Raw genomic sequence first — 18219 nt, 5'->3', positions numbered from 1 at the left:
CCAAAAATGATTATAATTTACCCCCACAGTTATCAATATTTTTTTCAGAAGGATTTGAAATATTTTAATTTCGTCGAAAAATTTCACACCTTCTCAAATTTTTTTTTCGGAAGTGGGCAGGATTTCGGAGGTATGTGCATTCACCAAAAATGATTGTAATTAACCCCTGCAAACAAAAATAATTTTTCCAAAATGATTTGAAATTTTTTTTTGTCGTCAAAAAATGAGGCACCTATTATAATTAGATTTTCAGTAAGGAATTTTTTTCTCGAAAGTGCGTAGGATTTCGGGGGTATGTGTAATGACCAAAAATGATTATAATTTACCTCCACAGTTATCAATATTTTTTTCAGAAGGATTTGAAATATTTTAATTTCGTCGAAAAATTTCACACCTTCTCGAATTTTTTTCTCGAAAGTGCGTAGGATTTCGGGGGTATGTGTAATGACCAAAAATGATTATTATTTACCCCCACAGCTATCAATATTTTTTTTCAGAAGGATTTGAAATATTTTAATTTCGTCGAAAAATTTTACACTTTCTCAAATTTTTTTCTCGAAAGTGGGTAGGATTTCAGGGATATGTGTATTCATCAAAAATGATTGTAATTGACCCCCGCAACCGAAAATATTTTTTCCAGAACAATTTCAAATTTTTTTTTTCGTCAAAAAAATGAGGCACCTATTATAATTAGATTTTCAGTAAGGAATTTTTTTCTCAAAAGTGCGTAGGATTTCGGGGGTATGTGTAATGATCAAAAATGATTATAATTTACCTCCACAGCTATCAATATTTTTTTCAGAACGATTTGAAATATTTTAATTTCGTCGAAAAATTTTACACTTTCTCAAATTTTTTTCTCGAAAGTGGGTAGGATTTCAGGGATATGTGTATTCATCAAAAATGCTTATAATTGACTCCTGCAAACAAAAATAATTTTTCCGGAACGATTCGAAATTTTTGAATTTAATTGTTAACTTTTTAACGAAGCCTCAGTCAAGAAATTGATATTCTTGATTTTCGTCTTATTTTGGCCTCTAGAATCTCCCATTAAAATGTTTCCCAGGGGTGGCCGAACATGTATATTGGTACAGACCAGAATTGGGCTTTTATTTACGAATAACGAATACAAATGTTAATTTCATTCGTAAACTAACTTCTGTTTATATTTTACTTGTAAATTCATTGATAAATCCATGTTTAAAACTACCACTTAGACTAGTGAATTCGTTGCGGAAACAAGTTTACGAATGAATCTAACATTTTTATTCATTATTCGTGAATAAAATTTGCCCAACTCTGGTCCAAACCAATACCTCTATCAAACGAATAAAAATTTTTTTTCTATTCTGTAATACCCACTAGACAACCCTAACAAAGTTCCTCGTCTCAAACACAAATTCGGAACCAAAATTGATCTATCAGTCTTAGTTTTTGGGAAACAAGAATTTTTGTAAAAAAGCACGATTTTAGGCAATAAACGAGGTATTGGGTGAAAATTAAAGGTTAGGAAGCGCCAAATGGTCTTCAAAAATAAAGGAAAATCTCTGAAATATATCAGTATATGCAACTATTGAGGTTCTTAATTTCAAATTGTTGTAAATGACTGTAAAAATTTGAAAAACATGCAGTTTCTGCGCAATATTTTTGCATTTTTCGGAAAAGTTCGGCAGTGAACGTGTTAAAGGGAAAGAACCTTTAGTAGAAGATTCGCTTGAAACCCGAGTAAAATTCGGGCTACAGAGAAGCGGATGAGATTGAATGGCTCGTTGTCAGTGAAAGAAAATAGCAAGCAGGATCGGACAAATTTTATTCGCCAATAATGAATAAGAATTTTAGGTTCGTCGACTAATTTTTGTCTCCAGCTTCGCTCGCCTGGTTGCAGAATTCAAAAGTCCCCGTTTATGGATTCTAATTTACAAATGGATCGACGGAACGGAACATAAACGGACGATCGGCTTACTTACGAATTAAACTAAAACGTTTATTCGTTGTTCGTAAATAAAATTTGCACGACACTGGCGATGGTGGTTAATGTAGAGAGAAAGAGGAGGGTTAAAATAAAAATTGATCTCGTTAGATAGGAGAATTGAAAATAAGAATGACTACAGTATAATATAATGATACATCTAAGGGTTGGAGGGCGGACCTTGATTTTAGTCACAGCCTCCCGCACTATGTGGTTGTTAAGGCGCTTACGTCTCCCTTCCTCTTCAACTTCAATCGAGCCGAGAAAATGGAGTCTGAAAACGGTGGTAGGCTCCATTGAGCCACTGATCGGGGCCAGTTTTGGTTGAAGGCCCACAGTCTGCGACTCGGACTGGCCCCCACCAGACGCGCTCCCTATAAGTTCTTCGCTCGAGTCGCATTCATCTTCCTCTAGGCTTCCTTGCGAGGCAATGCTGCACCGACCAAACTCATCCTGCCCCCCATAGTTTAACAGCGCAGCTTGCGTACACGTAGCTACTGGCCCCTCCTTCCGTAACGTAAACAAACAAATGCGCTTTCTATAGTCGAGGCAAAAGATTTTGGCCGCTCGAGGTCGTTTTATCAACCGACGGGACGTTCAGCGTCAGACACCCGACCTACCCACCCATTTTTACGCCCTAGACTCTAATCAGGGACTTACAGTCGCGTCGATATTTAAGGGAGTATTGCTGTCTAGGCTGTCATTTATTCGACCTTTTTTTGTGATTTTTTTTTTTAACGACAGGTAGGTTGTTTTGTACTGACATTTTGCAGATATATTTATTCGTCTTATAGGTATGTACAGTATTTTGTTCATCAAAAAATATTAAAAATTGCGAGAGTTATAGCTTCTTGTTTAAAAAAACGCATTTAAACTGGCTTACATGATATTTCAAGATTTAGCAAACCGATTGACTTCAAATTTGGGGAGAATATTCAGCAGACACGCCTTTATAGCTGGAAATAGAGATTTAAAAAAATATTGAGTTTTACTATTTTTTTCGATACGCTAAAGACAAACGAACGATTAACAAATAGAAATTCGAAACTTGAAGCGTCGCCATTTCTTTATTTATCAGGATTTTGACTTCTCCCTAGTTCCTACTACACCTACAACCTTCCTTATGAAGATACTTTAACCCCCTCTGTTTCAAATTATCTGGAATCCTGGAAGCCATTAGAGCACCTTTTCCAGAAGAGCCATTAAATAAGAAGTTATAATTCCCACGATTTTTAATATTATTCCATAAAAAAAATATTGTACATTGTTAGAAGATGAATAAATATATCTACAAAGTCTCAGTACAAAACAGCCTACCTGTCATTAGAAAAAAAATCACAAAAAGGACCGTAAAATTAACAGTCTAGACAGCAATACCTTCTTAAATAACTGAAATCCGACCTCCCGTCAACGACATACGATTTGGAATCTCGACTGCCCAGGCATTTTTACTTTTCGACCTATGTAGGCGCACATAAGCAAAGTACCCATAATGAAAAAAACATTTTGGGAAATACACGTTTTAAGGCCCCCTGTACATATTTTAATTATTGAAAAAAAAGAATTTTTTTTTATTATTCCTATACAGGGTGTTCGACCACCCCTGGGAAAAATTTTAATGGGGGATTTTAGAGGCCAAAATAAGACGAAAGAATACCAATTTGTTGATGGAGGCTTCGTTAAAAAGTTACTAACAATTAAATTCAAAAATTACAAATCGTTCTGGAAAAATTATTTTCGTTTGTAGGGGTTAATTACTATCATTTTTGGTCATTACACATACCTCCGAAATCCTATCCACTTTTGAGAAAAAAATTCGAGACGGTGTTAAAATTTTTCGGCGAAGAAAAAATTTTTCAAACCGTTCTGGAAAAATTATTTTCGGTTGCGGGGGTCAATTACAATCATTTTTGGTGAATAGACATATCCCCCAAATCTTGCGCATTTTCGAGAAAAAAATTCCTTACCGAAAATGTAATTAGGTGCCTAAATTTTTCGACGAAAAAAAAAATTTCAAATCGTTCTGGAAAAATTATTTTCGGTTGCGGGGGTCAATTACAATAATTTTTGGTAAATAGTCATACCCCCGAAATTTCGCACATTTTCGAGGAAAAAATTCATTGGGGGTGGAATTTTAAACGTTAATAACTTTTTAACGAAGCCTCCATCAACAAATTGGTATTCTTGATTTTCGTCCTATTTTCGCCTCTAGAATCTTTCATTAAAATTTGTCCCAGAAGTGGCTGTACACCCTGTATATAGGGTAATTCACCAGATTTTAGCACCTGAATTTACGTCATTATTATTGCCCTTAGTGGTCAATATTTGAGATGGGGTTAAATAATTTCAAGTAAGTCGTATCATAATGTTAATAGTTATTTTTTTAGGTGGATATGTAGAGAGCTTATGATGATCATTAGGGTTTTTTTTGAACGAGATCATATATTTTTTATTGCACCTATCGATGCACCTTGATATTCTCTGTAGAAAAATACTAATCTATTAATGTCGAAAAACCATTAGTGTAGAAGATATTTTAATTTTAATAGTCCTATGAAACCATGACTCTCTTTATACAGTTGCAATGGTGTTATTTATATAAAAGGCTCAATGTAGTGACCATTTATATGGCTATAGTTTCTAAATTGTGAAAGTAATGATTTTTTCACATTATGTATTTTATTTATGTTGAATTTATTTATTGGAACAAAATACCTTACAAATTCGTTAACGATGACAAAAATATTATTTTACTATGTACATAATCAGTATTACTATATTTGCATCCACAACAACAGCAGGTAACCATAAAAGAGATAAAATTGTTGGGAGTATATCAATCCACACTGAACACAGTACAGTGCTGCCCACTAGCTCGCAGATGGTGATTATTTTTTCACAAGTTAAGAATATGTTATCACATTTGGTGATTATATGATTCTTCATTGGAGCCTCAACGTATGTCCTATTTTTCAAGTAACCCCATAAAAAAAACAAGGGATATTAAATCAGGTGATCTAGTTGAAAAATTAATGTAACCACCAAAGTCTTATGCAATAATTTGGAAATATTTCATTAATACTTTTTTATAGGGAATACTAAGTTGCATCGACTGATGCAGTAAGAAATATATAATCTCGTTTAAAAAAAACACTAATGATCTTTATAAGTTTCCTACGTACTCATCTAAAAGAATAACTATTAACATCATAATGTGTCTTCCTTGAAACCATTTAACGCTATCTGAAATACTTTCTGCTGAACATAATGATAATAACATAAATTGAGGTAGTAAAATCTAGCGAATCACTCGGTATACTATCAAATTTTATTTATTCGACAATGATGTATGTTGGGAAATTAAAATTTTATGAAATCAGCATCGAGAATCACATTTCATATCCAGTAAGAGAAGCAAAGTATGCAATGCACATGATTATACATAGCACAAAGCTTTTTTTTGTTATTCCTATGTATGAGCATACATAAGTATATTATTAATACGATTGAGTGTAAATAGCTGAATGAATTTAAATGAAACTTTACATTTAAGTTTTACGTTCTCATTTCAAAGTCCAGTTAGATTTTGACTATAATCAGGCCATGGATAATAATGATTATATAAATCTTAGGAAGAATTAAATTTTATGCAAAAAAATCAAATAAACTTTTTCTCTATCTTCTCTAGAAAAGAACCTTTTCCATTCCAACCTTTACTTGTTAGAACCGAGTTTTCAATTACCAAACATTTGGTGGATAATAAAAACAATTAATTTTTTCATTGCTGTTAAGAAACTTGTTACTGTTATCTTCTCTAGAAAAGAACCTTTTCCATTCCAACCTTTACTTGTTAGAACCGAGTTTTCAATTACCAAACATTTATTTCTCAATCGACCCTTTGCGAGTGAGACCATTTTGCACATTATTTTGAAACATTTGTGGTATTTGTTTTCAATGCGATTTAAGTAAGCATGTATACGGTTTTGAATTAGGTTTTACTTTGAGATATTATTACAGTTATTACAGGTACTTATCTTGAGAAATAGAACTATATTTTCCACTAACTAGCGTGGTGTGATTAACAAGGTGTTTGCCTACAAATTCAACGAGCTTCTTTTGCGTTGAGGGTTCAAATCCCGCTAAAGCAAATCTTTTATTACTTTTTCAATCATATTTTAATCGTACCCTGAATGTGACATATTTTCGTCTGACTTTCGAATATTTTTTTTTTCTAAAAATTGAATTTAACCTATTAAATTTAATATATGTTATTTTCAATGTACGAAGTATATGAATCTAAATGGTACTTTTCGTAAAAATAATCAGAACATAAAAATTTCAAGCACTACGTACATTTAATGAGAGTTTTGTTTTCATAGAAATTACAAAATTTTGTATTTAACTCTAGTGGAAAGGCCGCCTCATTTACATTGATAAAATGTGAGCGATTTTCGAATAGTCGTACCTTTTACCTTATACTGTAAAACAGCTTTATGACATTACTTGCTAACTCATGTTACTGTTCCAAAATTAAACGCTATGTTTTGTATCTGTAACAATATTCGACTATATCCTTTTAAAATTTTAAATCCCACCCATACTTTATATTAAAATGGCATATAATATTTAGTTCGTCGTAACAAATTGATACGGTTATCTCAAAACATATCGAGGAAAATCATTATTAATTCATTTCTGCAACAATTAATTCTTCTGTTTTGTTCATATTACAAAAATAAGAACACTTCTTATTGAAAAATGCTACAGCGTGCACAATATTGGCAGAGAGTAGACTCTCATTTTAATTTATTAATTTTCAATCTTAAAGTATGTTGCTTTTGAAAAATCGTATATAGGATAATAAAAAAAATTTCTTTTTTTTCAATAATTAAAATGTGATCACAGGGTCTTAAAACGTGTATTTCCGTAAAAAAATTTTTACAAAATTTGCCTGCATAGGAAAGTAAAAATGCCTGGGCAGTCGAGATTCCAAATCGTGTGCCGTAGACGGGAGATCGGATTTCAGTTGTTAAGAGCGAGAAGGCAAATGTGAGCCTTTCTCTCTCGACTCCCACGAGGCAGTCCGAAATTACTTCGGGCAACTTCGGAGAATCGAGAAAGAGGACATGCGTCAGTTTGCCTTTGTCGACTTTCCGAAACTCCACGAGCTCACGTACGCGTGATCTGGCATAGTGTGAGAAAGCACCTTCGGTGCTTTTCTGGCATCTCTGCGGGTGAGTGAGAATGGGGAGGGGCCTGAAAAGGCACGGCGGGGGACTCTGCGATGGCTCACTAGAGTTCCCGGTCCCCCGCCAGGCGCCTGAGGATGGTCACCATGGAGTTTTAGTCGATAAAAATTACTTTCGAGATTTTTTATCCTTTCGACGAATAGAATGAAATGCAACGATAAAGAAAATTCGACTTTGGAAAGAAACTGGTCATGATTAATTTTGAAGCCCACCCCTAACGCCTTAAGGGTAACACCCTTAACCTTTTAACGCTCATGCTCGAGTTTGACTGCTTTGAAAAAAAATATTTGTTTAATTTAACGGTTTAAAGGATAACAATGCTTGTTTTCCTTCAAATTAGAAGGTAGATACAACATTGTAATTAACAAAATCCGCATTTTTATATAGCTTAGAAACAAGTCCAATACAGAAAACTGATCATTCTTGGAAAAATATGAACGTTAAGGGGTTAAGAAAGCAATATTAGAATGGTCACAATTACACTGTAATATGTATCATTAACGAACTTATTAATTCTATTCCAAAATTACTTCTAGCAGTTATTCATAACAAACTAATACATCAAATATCATTAAAATGTATATATTTTTTAGTTTACATATTATTTTGCATTGCCACCTTACTTTCCAAACTGTAAGAAAACTGAATCTTTCAGTTCTCAAGTTATACACAAATATTTTCCGTTTTCCTCTGGTTACACATTTCGTGATACAACTTTGGATTGATTTTATGACGTTCCTCTATTCGTATAATAATTTTGTGTTGCTTTAAAGTAATGAAAATTAATTTGTATACATGTATAAAGGGTGTTCGGCCACCCCAGGGAAAAATTTTAATGGGGGATTCTAGAGGCCAAAATAAGACGAAAATCAAGAATACTAATTTATTGATGGAGGCTTCGTTAAAAAGTTATTAACGTTTAAAGTTCCGCCTATACTGAATTTTTTTCTCGGAAATGCGCAAGATTTCGGGGGGATGTCTAATCACTAAAAGTGTTTGTAATTGACTCCCGCAACCGAAAATAATTTTTCCAAAACGATTTGAAATTTTTTCTTTCCGTCGAAAAATTTTACACATTCTCGAATTTTTTTCTGGAAAGTGGGTAGGATTTCGGGGGTATGTCTATTCACCAAAAATGATTGTAATTGACCCCTGCAGTCAAAAATATTTTTTTTAGAATGATTTGAAATTTTTTTTTTTCGTCGAAAAATTTGGGCACCTATCCCCTGTCGATGTTTCTTAAAAATTCCTTTTTCATTTTTAGTAATTTTGTTTGACGCCCTATAGAAAAGTTGTCTAATACTTTTTTGTAGGTACCCATGAGCTCCACTTCAGAAAAAAGTTTCATTGAAATACATTCACAATTGTAGGAATTATGGTTGTTTGAAAATTAGACCATTTCCACACATATTCTTGAAAGTGCGTATAATTTCGAGGGTATGTGTAATAACCAAAAATGATTGTAATTAACCTCAGCAACTGAAAATAATTTTTCCAAAACGGTTTTGAATTTTTTTTTCCGTCGGAAAATTTCTCAGCTTCCCTAATTTTTTCCTCGAAAGTGGGTAGGATTTCGGGGATACGTATATTCACCAAAAATGATTGTAATTGACCCCTACAGCTAACAATATTTTTTTCAGAACGATTTGAAATTTTTTTTTTCGTCGAAAAATTTAGGCACCTAATTAGATTTTCGGTACGGAATTTTTTTCCCAAAAGTGCGTAGGAATACGAGGGTATGTGTAATAACCAAAAATGATTGTAATTAACCTCAGCAACTGAAAATAATTTTTCCAAAACGGTTTCGAATTTTTTTTTTCCGTCGGAAAATTTCTCACCTTCCCTAATTTTTTTCTCGAAAGTGGGTAGGATTTCGGGGGTACGTATATTCACCAAAAATGATTGTAATTGACCTCCACAGCTAACAATATTTTTTTCAGAACGATTTGAAATTTTTTTTTTCGTCGAAAAAATCAGGCACCTAATTAGATTTTCGGTACGGAATTTTTTTCCCAAAAGTGCGTAGGAATTCGAGGGTATGTGTAATAACCAAAAATGATTGTAATTAACCTCAGCAACTGAAAATAATTTTTTTAAAACGATTTGAAAAGATTTTTTTTCGCCGAAAAATTTCAATACCTACCAGTTTTTTTTTCTCGAAAGTGAGTAGGATTTCGGGGGTACGTATATTCACCAAAAATGATTGTAATTGACCTCTACAGCAAACAATATTTTTTTCAGAACGATTTGAAATTTTTTTTTTTCGTTGAAAAATTTGGGCACCTACCCCCTGTCGATTTTTCTTAAAAATTTCTTTTTCATTTTTAGTAATTTTGTTTGACGCCCTATAGAAAAGTTGTCTAATACTTTTTTGTAGGTACCCATGAGCTCCACTTCAGAAAAAAGTTTCATTGAAATATATTCACAATTGTAGGAGTTATGGTTGTTTGAAAATTGGACCATTTCCACACACATTCTCGAAAGTGCGTATAATTTCGAGGGTATGTGTAATAACCAAAAATGATCGTAATTAACCCCAGTAACAGAAAATAATTTTTCCAAAACGGTTTCGAATTTTTTTTTTTCCGTCGTAAAATTTCAGACCTTCCCTAATTTTTTCCTCGAAAGTGGGTAGAATTTCGTATATTCACCAAAAATTATTGTAATTGACCCCTACAGCTAACAATATTTTTTTCAGAACGATTTGAAATTTTTTTTTTTGCGTCGAAAAATTTAGGCGTCTAATTAGATTTTCGGTAAGGAATTTTTTTCTCGAAAGTGTGTAGAATTCGAGGGTATGTGTAATGACCAAAAATGATTGTAATTAACCTCAGCAACCGAAAATAATTTTTCCAAAACGGTTTCGAATTTTTTTTTTTCCGTCGGAAAATTTCACACTTTCCCTAATTTTTTTCTCGAAAGTGGGTAGGATTTCGGAGGTACGTATATTCTCCAAAAATTATTGTAATTGACCCCTACAACTAACAATATTTTTTTCAGAACGATTTGAAATTTTTTTTTTTCGTTGAAAAATTTAGGCACGTAATTAGATTGTCGGTAAGGAATTTTTTTCTCGAAAGTATGTAGAATTTCGAGGGTATGTGTAATGACCAAAAATGATTGTAATTAACCTCAGCAACTGAAAATAATTTTTTCAAAACGGTTTCGAATTTTTTTTTTCCGTCGGAAAATTTCACACCTTTTTGAATTTTTTTCTCGAAAGTGGGTAGGATTTCAGAGGTATGTGTATTCACCAAGAATGATTGTAATTGACCCCCACAACTGAAAATAATTTTTCCAGAACGATTTGAAATTTTTTAATTTAATTGTTAATAACTCTTTAACGAAGCCTCAGTAAAGAAATTGATATTCTTGATTTTTGTCTTATTTTGACCTCTAGAATCCTCTATTAAAATTTTTCCAAGGGGTGGCCGAACACCCTGTATACACAATTGATTCGATCCTGGATTTTCATCTTTCTGCTGAGTTTCTGCGAGGCAACGAAGAGACGAAATGAAGCAGCGGGGTATCGTAACGATAGACGTTCATTCGGTGGTCTTGAACGGCCAAAATCTTTTGCTCAGACTATAGTCATATTACCACGCACCACTGATACCACGAGCAAACACCATAAATGCTTTATTTACGGTGCTTTTATTATTTCAACTTATCATGTATTTCGTTCTTTTGTATTTTATGACGAACAGCACAGTCGTGCAAGTACATCATTCAAAGTAAACAAATATAAAGTCGAGTACAGTAGAACCTCGATTATCGGAACTATTAGGTCATCTCATAAGTTCATGCTTAACTTTTCTACAAGAATTTAAAGCAATATTTAGAGCATACCATTGAGTTTCGAGAAATACAAAATCACCCTTGTCCTTCGATAACACCCTCCCATTTTCGACTAAGTCATTATACCGTCACTGTAACTCCTCATTAATTTTCTATTCAAATTATTATTAAACACTGTTTTCATTCAGTATATATACTATTGATAATGTCTGAAGGCAGTGATGAAGGTAATTTTAATTAATTGGTATTTAACAAGTTAACCTCAGTTTTTGGACAATTGCGTTAGTTGAATAACCAGTACGTTTAGTTAATATAAAACTTAAAATTTAATATTGAATTTTAGAAATTATTTCACCCATGGGGAAGAACAGAACAAGATCATTTAGTTCAGATAGTGAAGAAGAAATAGTAACTAATGATTTAAAAAGAAATGGAAAAAGAAACAGAATTATAGAACAATATTCGTCTTCAGGGGATGAAGATACGGATAACAATGGAAAAAAGATTGATGAATCATACATCCAGAAAGTGTGAAAGATTAAACGGAATTCAGGAAAAAGATATTGTACTAAAACCGAAAATATTGTACCTGCAAAAATTTGATGAAGGTAATTTTAATTAATTGGTATTTAACAAGTTAACCTCAGTTTTTGGACAATTGCGTTAGTTGAATAACCAGTACGTTTAGTTAATATAAAACTTAAAATTTAATATTGAATTTTAGAAATTATTTCACCCATGGGGAAGAACAGAACAAGACCATTTAGTTCAGATAGTGAAGAAGAAATAGTAACTAATGATTTAAAAAGAAATGGAAAAAGAAACAGAATTATAGAACAATATTCGTCTTCAGGGGATGAAGATACGAATAACAATGGAAAAAGAAATGATGAATCATACATCCAAAAAGTGCAAAAGATTAAACGGAATTCAGGAAAAAGATATTGTACTAAAACCAAAAATATTGTACCTGCAAAAATTTGATGAAGGTAATTTTAATTAATTGGTATTTAACAAGTTAACCTCAGTTTTTGGACAATTGCGTTAGTTGAATAACCAGTACGTTTAATTAATAGAAAACTTAAAATTTAATATTGAATTTTAGAAATTATTTCACCCATGGGGAAGAACAGGACAAGACCATTTAGTTCAGATAGTGAAGAAGAAATAGTAACTAATGATTTAAAAAGAAATGGAAAAAGAAACAGAATTATAGAACAATATTCGTCTTCAGGGGATGAAGATACAAATAACAATGGAAAAAGAAATGATGAATCATACAACCAAAAAGTGCAAAAGATTAAACGGAATTCAGGAAAAAGATATTGTACTAAAACCAAAAATATTGTACCTGCAAAAATTTGATGAAGGTAATTTTAATTAATTGGTATTTAACAAGTTAACCTCAGTTTTTGGACAATTGCGTTAGTTGAATAACCAGTACGTTTAATTAATAGAAAACTTAAAATTTAATATTGAATTTTAGAAATTATTTCACCCATGGGGAAGAACAGAACAAGACCATTTAGTTCAGATAATGAAGAAGAAATAGTAACTAATGATTTAAAAAGAAATGGAAAAAGAATCAGAATTATAGAACAATTCGTCTTCAGGGGATGAAGATACAGATAACAATGGAGAAAAGATTGATGAATCATACATCCAGAAAGTGCGAAAGATTAAACGGAATTCAGGAAAAAGATATTGTACTAAAACTGAAGATATTGTACCTGCAAAAATTTGATGAAGGTAATTTTAATTAATTGGTATTTGACAAGTTAACCTCAGTTTTTGGACAATTGCGTTAGTTGAATAAGCAGTACGTTTAATTAATAGAAAACTTAAAATTTAATATTGAATTTTAGAAATTATTTCACCCATGGGGAAGAACAGAACAAGATCATTTAGTACAGATAGTGAAGAAGAAATAGTAACTAATGATTTAAAAAGAAATGGAAAAAGAAACAGAATTATAAAACAATATTTGTCTTCAGGGGATGAAGATACGGATAACAGTGGAGAAAAGATTGATGAATCATATATCCAGAAAGTGTGAAAGATTAAACGGAATTCAGGAAAAAGATATTGTACTAAAACTGAAAATATTGTACCTGCAAAAATTTTCCAAAACAAAGATTGCCGTTGTCAGAAAGCTTGCACAAAAAATTACGATGAAGAAGAAAGAAAGAATATTTTTGAGAAGTTTTGGGGTTTGGGAGATTTTAATAAATAAAATGTAATGAGTAATTGTTGCTGCACATACTGTCTACCTGATCGACTCATGAAAAGTCTGTGCGTAAAAAATGATTTTTATGCATAAACGTTCTACAAATTCCCATTTGACAATGTAGCATTATCAAATTAGATCAATTATTTATAATTTGTAACATGAACATAGCAACGATAGTCACTTGTTTCTACCTGTGAATCTGTCAAAAAATGTACTTAACCTTACTTTTTACTGTAATTTTACGACAAGTTTATAAAAAAATAACGAATTTCCGCTGATAATGAAATGCATATCAATAATGTACTGAATTAGACGAATCGAATGACGTATAACTCACCCCGATCGGTGAACGGGCCGTTTGCTAGGAATGTTGCGAAAACGCATATTATTCACTTAATAATTGCCACTATTTTAATAGGAACTATAAATTTAACACCCTTAGATACACTTAAGGAGTATGACTCATTAGTATCCTGTACATATATTTTTAATTGCATTGAAACACAAACCCTTAAATATCTCAATTTAAGTATAAATGAACTTAGGCCACTTTCAAAATAAATGGCTCAATTATTTACCTCAGGGGTCTCAACTCCAATTTTGATGATTTTGAAATATGTTATAGAAGATAAGATTCTGAACAACATTTTTCTGTACATATAACCGTCGCACGGTTATCTTCTATAACATATTTCAAAATCATCAAAATTGGAGTTGAAGCTCCTAAAGTAAATAATTACCTTACTTTCTTCTTTTGTCTCAGCATGTAAAATTTATAAAACACGATAACAACTAATGGTTCCATATTGTTCAAATATACACATAATACAGGGTGTTCGGCCACCTCTGGGAAAAATTTTAATAGGGGATTCTAGAAGTCAAAATAAGACGAAAATTAAGAATACCAATTTGCTGATGGAGGCTTCATTAAAAAGTTATTAACAATTAAATTCAAAAATTTCAAATCGTTCTAGAATAATTATTTTCAGTTGCAGGGGTCAATTACAATCATTTTTAGTAATTACACATACCCTCGAAATCCTACGCACTTTCGAGAAAAAAATTCCTTACCAAAAATCTAATTAAGTGCCTAAATTTTTCGACGAAAAAAAAAATTTCAAATTGTTGGAAATGCGGCCAATGTCGGCAGTATTGGCGGGCTGTAGCCGATGGTGGCAACGTCGCGCGGGGTTCTTCCCCGTTCACCTTCACTTGTTAATATGTGACGATCCTGGGTTTTTCGAGACTATGTAACGGACGAACTGTTTTAATAGGTTATGGGCCCAGAAGCCACGTGTTAATTGAAAAAGGTAAATCAGTGAATGTGAACATGGAATCAAAAATAGAACTCTCAGGAAGAGATAATTATGAATCGTGGGCGATTCATATGCGTGCAATTCTACGAAAAAAGAAATTATGGGCTTACGTAGAAGACAATATCAAGGAACCTGTGATTAGTGCCGAACGCAGACAGGAAGAACTTGCAGCGGATAAAACGTGGTTTGAAAAGGATGAAGAGGCTCGATCGGAAATAGAATTGGCTATTTTGTTTGCACAGGTAAAAGTTGTAAAGAATTGCAGAACCTCGAGAGACACGTGGACAAAATTGGGTGAGACGTATCAATCTAAAGGGCCTGCTAAAAAGGCAATGCTGATATTATACACCTAATCTTAAATAAAATGTCAGAAAGTGAAAACATTAGAGACTATCTCAAAAAGTTCTTTGATGTAGTTGACCAGTTAAGGGATATGGAAGTTTAAATTTGTGAAGATTTGATAGCAGGGATACTGTTTTATAGCTTGCCAGCTGCTTTTGAAAATTTCAGGTGTGCCATAATATCACGTGATGAGTTGTCTGATCCTGAGACATTGAGGATAAAAATTATCAAGCAGGGCGATATTAAAGGAAGTAATTCAGACAAAGTATACGTACCTGGTGCTAACGCAACCTTTCATAAATCAAGTAAGAAACCTATGAAGCCTCAATTCTATAAATCTGATACTACCAAAACTAGATGCTACCGCTCCAACAAAATGGGGCACAAGGCAGTTGATTGCAGAGTTAAGATGATGGATGTCCTTTGACATCCATCATCTTATTCTGGCCACAAGGAGGAAAAGTACACACTGCTTATGTCGACAAAAGATGAAAATGTGTATAATGCAATAGAGAACAGAAATATTGATAAGAAATCACTGTGGTGTTTAGATAGTGGTTGCACCAGTCGTATCTGCAATGATGCTGACAAAATAAAGGAAATGGCAAAGTGCAACGTAGGAAAATTATATCTGGCAAACAAAGAATCTGTTCAGATCCAAGCCAAAGGTAGGGTTCAGTTGAAGACATTAGACGGTTAGGGTGGTATAAATAATATAACCATCGAGGAAGTACTGTATGTGCCAGATGTAACGATGAATTTATTATCGGTCAGTAAAATGACACAAAAAGGTACGAAGGTCGTATTCAATAAAGAAAGAGCCACAGTTTTAAGCCAGGAAGGACGAACAGTATTAAGAGCAAATAAGATTGGAGACTTATATTATTTATGTAATAATTCCGTTTTAGCGGTTAACCAAGTAACCTGTAATCTTAATAATCTAGAGAAGTGGCATCAAACCATGGGATATCTGAATGTAAAGGATATTGCCCAACTGACCCGTCAAGGTATCATACCAGATCTAAATTTCAAGGATTATAAATTGGAATGCGATATTTGCTTGAAATATTTCATAACATTTACTGACGATTGTTCAAGGTTCACGGAAATTTACTGTATAAAGAAGAAAAGTGATGATGCTTTCCAGCAATTTCTGAGGTTTAAGGCCAAGGTGGAAAATCAAATGGGAAAGCGTATTAAATGTTTGAAGAGTGATAATGGGACCGAATATGTTAATCGCGTGTTTGAAGAATATTTAAATAAGTCGGGAATACGACGACGTCTTGCAGTACCATACTGTCCAGAGCAGAATGGAATAAGCGAACGAAAGAATCGTACGCTAGTGGAAATGGCGAGATGCCTATTGATGCAGGCGAATTTATCCCCATGTTTTTGGGCCGAGGCTGTGACGACGGCCAATTACATTAGAAATCGATGTCCAACTTCTAGCCTGAGAGGGAAGACACCGTATGAGATGTGGTACAACGAATTACCCAACGTTAATTATTTTCAGATATTTGGGTGTCGAGGTACGATATACGTTAAGACAGGGAACGAGTATGGGAAAGTTCATGCCCAAGTCGGAAAAATGCATATGCATTTTCGTCGGATATAGTGACGAGGTTAAAGGATATAAAGTTTGGATACCAGAACGTAGACGTATGGAAATCACAAGAAACGTAAAGTTTTTAATGCTCAAGCATCAGAAGGTTAGTAATTTCCAAGATTTTTACACAGATGATCCAGGAATAGAAATAGAGGAAGCGGAAAATGAGAGTGGTGGCAATCATAGTGAGGATGCACCCTATTATAATACTGACGACAGGAGTAGTCCAATTTCAATATGCAACGAAGAGGAGAGTGAAGAGGAAAGAGTTCCAGTAGATACTTCAAAGAGGGGTCGTAGCTGTCCACGCATACAACGCACTGGTTTAAGGAGGAGGCCAAGAAAACTTTACAATTTTCGAGAACAAAAAACGAATCATGAAATACACAATGATATTGGAATTTCAGGCAATTGGATCGGTCAAAAGGATGAGGTCAATTGCATTAAGGAAGAGTATACCTATGCAGGAGAGGTAATAGTGGAAGATTTTCGGAATTTACCTGAAAAAGAGGAATGGCTGCATGCGATGGGATCTGAAATAAAGTCTATTACAGAAAAGAAGACGTGGAAGTTGGTAGAACGACCAACGAATAAAAATATAATTGGTAGTCGTTTTGTATTAAGTATGAAGAGGGACCTCGATGGCCAACATAAGAAGTATAAGGCACGATTGGTTGCGAAGGAATGTGCGCAACGTCCAGGCATTGATTTCACAGAAACATTTTCCCCAGTGACCAGGATGAGTTCCATCAGATTGATGGCATCCCTAGCCTCAAGATATAATATGGTCATCGAACAAGTAGACGTAACTACTGCCTATTTAAACGGTGTACTTGAAGAAGATATATTCATGGAAATCCCACAACATTTTGAAGAAGGTCTGGAATTCTTAATTAGGAATGAGCCGAAAAATAGTGAAGTAAAAAAGATGGGAATAATAATGCTAAATGATTTACGAAAGGGAAATCGAGTTTGCCGTTTGAAGAAGGCGCTATATGGTCTTAAACAAAGTGGAAGACAATGGTTCGCTACGTTAAGTGACAAATTTAGAGAATTTGGTCTGTGCCAGTCGAAACTTGATCCATGCGTATTCTATTCCGGGAAAAGGGAGAAGTTATTAATGGTATGCGTATACGTCGATGACATGTCGATCTGTTGCAGGAGTAGGACACGGATAGATGAGTTAAAACAGAATCTGCAAGAAGTTTTTGAAATTAAATCCCTTGGAGAAGCATCGTGTTGCTTAGGAATCGAGTTTACAAGAAAGGGAAGAAGTATTGCACTTTATCAGTCTAGTTATGTTTCAGGTTTATTAGAAAAATACAAGATGACTGATGCAAATACAAGTTCGACACCTATGGTTGATGGATCAAAGCTGCAAAGAAGTCCCAGAAAGGATGATAGACCATACAGGGAATTAGTCGGAAGTCTAATGTATCTAGCAATATGCACACGCCGGATATTGCCCATGTGGCCAGTGTATCGGGCCAATTCAATGATCACCATAATGAAGAGCATTGGCAGGCAGCAAAGCGGGTGCTACGCTATTTAAAAGGAACACGTGAAGTTGGCTTAGCTTATAATACCAACGATGATAAATTGGTCGGCTATGTGGACGCCGATTGGGGAAGTAGCCTGATAGATCGGAAGTCATATACAGGGTTCGTGTTTACGCTGAGTGGCACGGCGGTTTCTTGGGAATCGCGTAA

The 18219-nt window shown here is 33.7% G+C and overlaps 1 protein-coding gene across 9 annotated transcripts in view; it reads right to left on the bottom strand.

Annotated features, from left to right (window-relative positions):
* LOC143344901 (uncharacterized) overlaps nt 1-18219 on the bottom strand; it is a 242653-nt gene that overhangs the window by 44765 nt on the left and 179669 nt on the right. The window contains exon 14 of one of the 9 annotated variants that reach the window (XM_076771499.1): nt 1599-2476. The exons of the other annotated variants lie outside the window; for them this stretch is intronic. Within the exon in view, the coding sequence (XP_076627614.1) occupies nt 1985-2476 (492 nt within the window). The 3' untranslated portion in view covers nt 1599-1984. Of the gene's footprint in view, nt 1-1598; nt 2477-18219 lie in introns of those variants that run through there. 9 annotated transcript variants of the gene reach the window in all.

This window comes from Colletes latitarsis, chromosome 8, assembly GCF_051014445.1.
Source record: "Colletes latitarsis isolate SP2378_abdomen chromosome 8, iyColLati1, whole genome shotgun sequence".
Taxonomy (NCBI): domain Eukaryota; kingdom Metazoa; phylum Arthropoda; class Insecta; order Hymenoptera; family Colletidae; genus Colletes; species Colletes latitarsis.
This window is presented reverse-complemented; position numbering and strand designations above follow the sequence as displayed.